Source organism: Apis dorsata, unplaced genomic scaffold (assembly GCF_000469605.1).
Source record: "Apis dorsata unplaced genomic scaffold, Apis dorsata 1.3 scaffold_225, whole genome shotgun sequence".
Taxonomy (NCBI): domain Eukaryota; kingdom Metazoa; phylum Arthropoda; class Insecta; order Hymenoptera; family Apidae; genus Apis; species Apis dorsata.
Window position 1 is genome coordinate 353967 of NW_006263507.1, and position 3548 is coordinate 357514.

At 27.4% G+C, this 3548-nt stretch overlaps 1 protein-coding gene across 2 annotated transcripts in view; it reads left to right on the top strand.

The window, feature by feature from the left end:
• LOC102672576 overlaps positions 1-3548 on the top strand; it is a 13416-nt gene that overhangs the window by 1047 nt on the left and 8821 nt on the right. The window contains exons 2-3 of one of the 2 annotated variants that reach the window (XM_006615509.2): positions 61-230; positions 2562-2687. In XM_006615509.2, the coding sequence (XP_006615572.1) occupies positions 219-230; positions 2562-2687 (138 nt within the window). In that variant the 5' untranslated portion in view covers positions 61-218. Of the gene's footprint in view, positions 231-2561; positions 2688-3548 lie in introns of both variants that reach the window. The other variant, XM_006615510.2, reaches the window with a different exon arrangement.

Genomic DNA, 3548 nt, shown 5'->3' on the forward strand with positions numbered 1-3548 from the left:
TTTATCGGTGACTCGATTAAGTGTACGTAGTGCGCGTTTTAAATCAGCACGGTTTTATAGGTGCGAAACACCGACTTTTTAACTGTGAATGGTTTCACGGAGATTCAAAGTCATAAATGTTTCGAATCGATCACGTCACGGATAAATCCGCTCCTTTTTGGACGACGATTCTCTAAGATTTTTTGCTGCGAAACATTCAACGATCGTCCCGATTTTGCATGGGTATACACGTAAGTGAATTAGAACAAGGTCAAGAGATCTCACAAGCGGCGTTTACTGATTTTCACGAATCAATAATGACGGTATTTTTCGATCTCCTTTGATGATCTAAAGTGTCTGAAAATTATATTTCGAAAATAAACGCACGAAAGATTAGCAATATCATTTGGATTTTGTAATTACATTCGTCTTAGTTCGTCTATATTTTATCCCATATAATCAATAAACATTTCGTTTAATCGATCACGAGATGAAAATCGTTCCTTAATATGATTCAAGCGGATCGACGTAGTTTAGAATCATCTTTACTTCCCATATGGATCGATCAATCGAAAGAACAATTAGGGAAAATCTTTCTTCAATCATCGGTTAGTATCTTTCAAAATTAAATCGAAAGATACATTCAAAAAGAAAAATCTATTTAACGAATTGAAATTGCACGAAACGAATGATTTGTTTTCCTATTCGATTGTCGCGCGAGTTTATTTGTCGTGCCTATATCATCTATGGTCCATCGTTCACCATTCAACGTCCTTCACCTGATTATGCAGCCAGCATATCGTGGTTCCGTGAGGAAGGCGACAAATGGACAACTATTAGAAAACTTTGATAAGAAAAGAAAAGAAAATAAAGAAAAAAATCATGGTTTGAAAAGATTGCTTGGTTGTCACGGGCACGGGTTACGATCAATTATATACGATATCGTGTTTATTCGAGCGATTCTTTACCCTCGATCCTCAGTGTCTGTAACAGCGCGAAAGCCAGAACGTTACTTCGAAAAGGGTAACTCGGGCGTATCGGTTCAAGAATCGAAACGCGTTTTCTCCGCGTACAGTATACACGAACGAAAGAGAACGGCGGCACGTGGCATATCTTTCAACGCTTATGGCGTTCCCGGGTCACGATTGAAATATGATTTAAAACAATTTCACGCGATTTTATCGCAGTTCCTGAAGCGTCATCGAAATAAAGTTTCTCTGAAGCAAATTCTAATTGAGATTTTGCAGGAAATGAAGATGGTGAATTCATTTGCAACAACTTGAAAGAAATTTAAAAAAATGTACATAAAATTATTATATTAGTTTAATTATGTATAGTTTAATTTAATATTTAAAAAAAAATAATAATTGAAAATATTTTTTGATACAGTTTATATTATAATAAATTTTGATACAGTTAGTAACTAGTAAATTATGAGGTAGATACAAGTTTTTATTTGAATTTTTGATGAAATTTGAAGTTATTGATTTATAAATATGTTTATTTATTAACAAAATGTTAATAATAATATTAATAATTAATATTTTATAATATTTAATATTATTAACATTTTGTCATAAATAAATGTAATTTGTTAATCTATTGTTGTTTTTTTAATTAAAAATTTTTTTTCTATTAAATTTCTATTGAATGCAAAAAAGAAACGGATTTATATCTGCATTGTTATTGCACGAAACAGTTCATAATATTAATATTTGTGTAATGCTTAAAAATAATACTTTTTTAATGTTTTTTATCTACATTTTTTTACTACATAAAGTAGAATATATTTTTTTAGCATGATAATTCTAGAATTGTCAAAAATGGATCTCTTGCTACATAACAATTGCTATGCAATTTATAAATGTTTATAATAAATTTTTTTCTTTAATAATAGTAAATGGAGCATTGAGAAATGTCTTTTAAACGCGAAATGGCCATAGTTAAAATTATAAATCCAGATCATTTAGACTTATCGATATATTCGACATTTATGAAATGATACGTGTAATTTCGTGTATGTTCACGAATATTAATAAATTGCATATAATTAATTTTAAAAAATGGTATCATTTAAAATAATTACGTAAAATAATTATTTCAGATAATTTGAAATATTATTTTAAATTATTTTAAATTATTTGAAATTGCTATTTTAAATAAATCAATATTATCTATATTTCAAATAACATTATATTTATGATGATTTATTTCAAAAAGCTATTTCTTATTTCAATTTGGAATCCAGGCCTAACTAATTCTCGCGCAACGGCGATTACATTTTATCGTCTCATTTATCTTAATCGCAGTGGCGATAGCAGCTATAGTTGCAATGTTTAAATTCATTCTTCCGCGTAGAAAGTTTCGCTGCAAAAAACTTTTTCGCGCGATCGTTTGACGCTATCTCCGAAACTATTCGTGTTTCACCTTCTATTAACGCCTTATTTAATTCTTAATCGCGTCTTCATTTTTATTTGCATTCTATCGATGTATTCATAATACGGTTATAAATTAAAATGAAATTAAAAAAAATGGAAAAATGGAAAAAAAAAGAATAAAATGAGAAACGCGGGATTCTGTAGGAAACGAGCGAAACTCACCGCACCAATGTCACCGGGAGAATGGCCAGGGATCGTTGTGGTTCAGAATATTCGGAGAACATGAGCGACGTGACGACTTGCAGCTGCACAACGAGTTCCGCCGACAAGGCTAGTAGCACATGCTAGAATAATTGTTTATCGTTAAGGTAGCGGTAAGTCGAATTGGATCGTGAATCATATGCAATCGATCGAATTTGAAAGAACGAAACATATATGATTTGAATTCGTCTCAATTTAATTAAATTTTATTTTCGGCCATCATTTTCTTTTCAATTCTTCCAACTAATAACATATATATATATATATATAAAGACAATATATAAAGACAATATAAAGACAAAATATATTTTAAATTTAGCAATATATTAATTTAAAAATTAATTTAAATTATATTAACTTTATGTATGTAAAATGAACAAAATAAACAAGATGAGTTGATTATTTAGAATATCTCATTTATTTTTGATATGAATATAAACAAATCTTTTAGAAAAAAATTGAAGTTTAGTTAGTTTCGAAAAATAAAAATGAAATTTTTTTTTAAATAAAATCATATTTTTAATATGCTAGTCAATGTATACATATATATAGCTCAATATTTATTAAAAAATGTATATATTAAAAAATTATTAGCTTAGAAAATAATTTAAATTTTATAAAACTCATATGAAAAACAAAGAATAGGTAAATATTGTTTTATATATTCTTTTATAGATAACTCGTTTAATAACTTGTTTTTCTAAGGAGGAAACAAATTGTATTGAAAATTATATGATCTTTTTTTTTAAAAAACATAAATTTTGATTTTTATAAGTTTTTTAAAAATATTAATAATAGCTATATATTTAATAACTAGAATATATATTTTTTGCAATTTTCATTCAACTTTTATCTAAAATATTTTTTAATATTATTACAAATTATTCTAAATGATTAAATTATCTTGTCCAACCTATATATATATATATA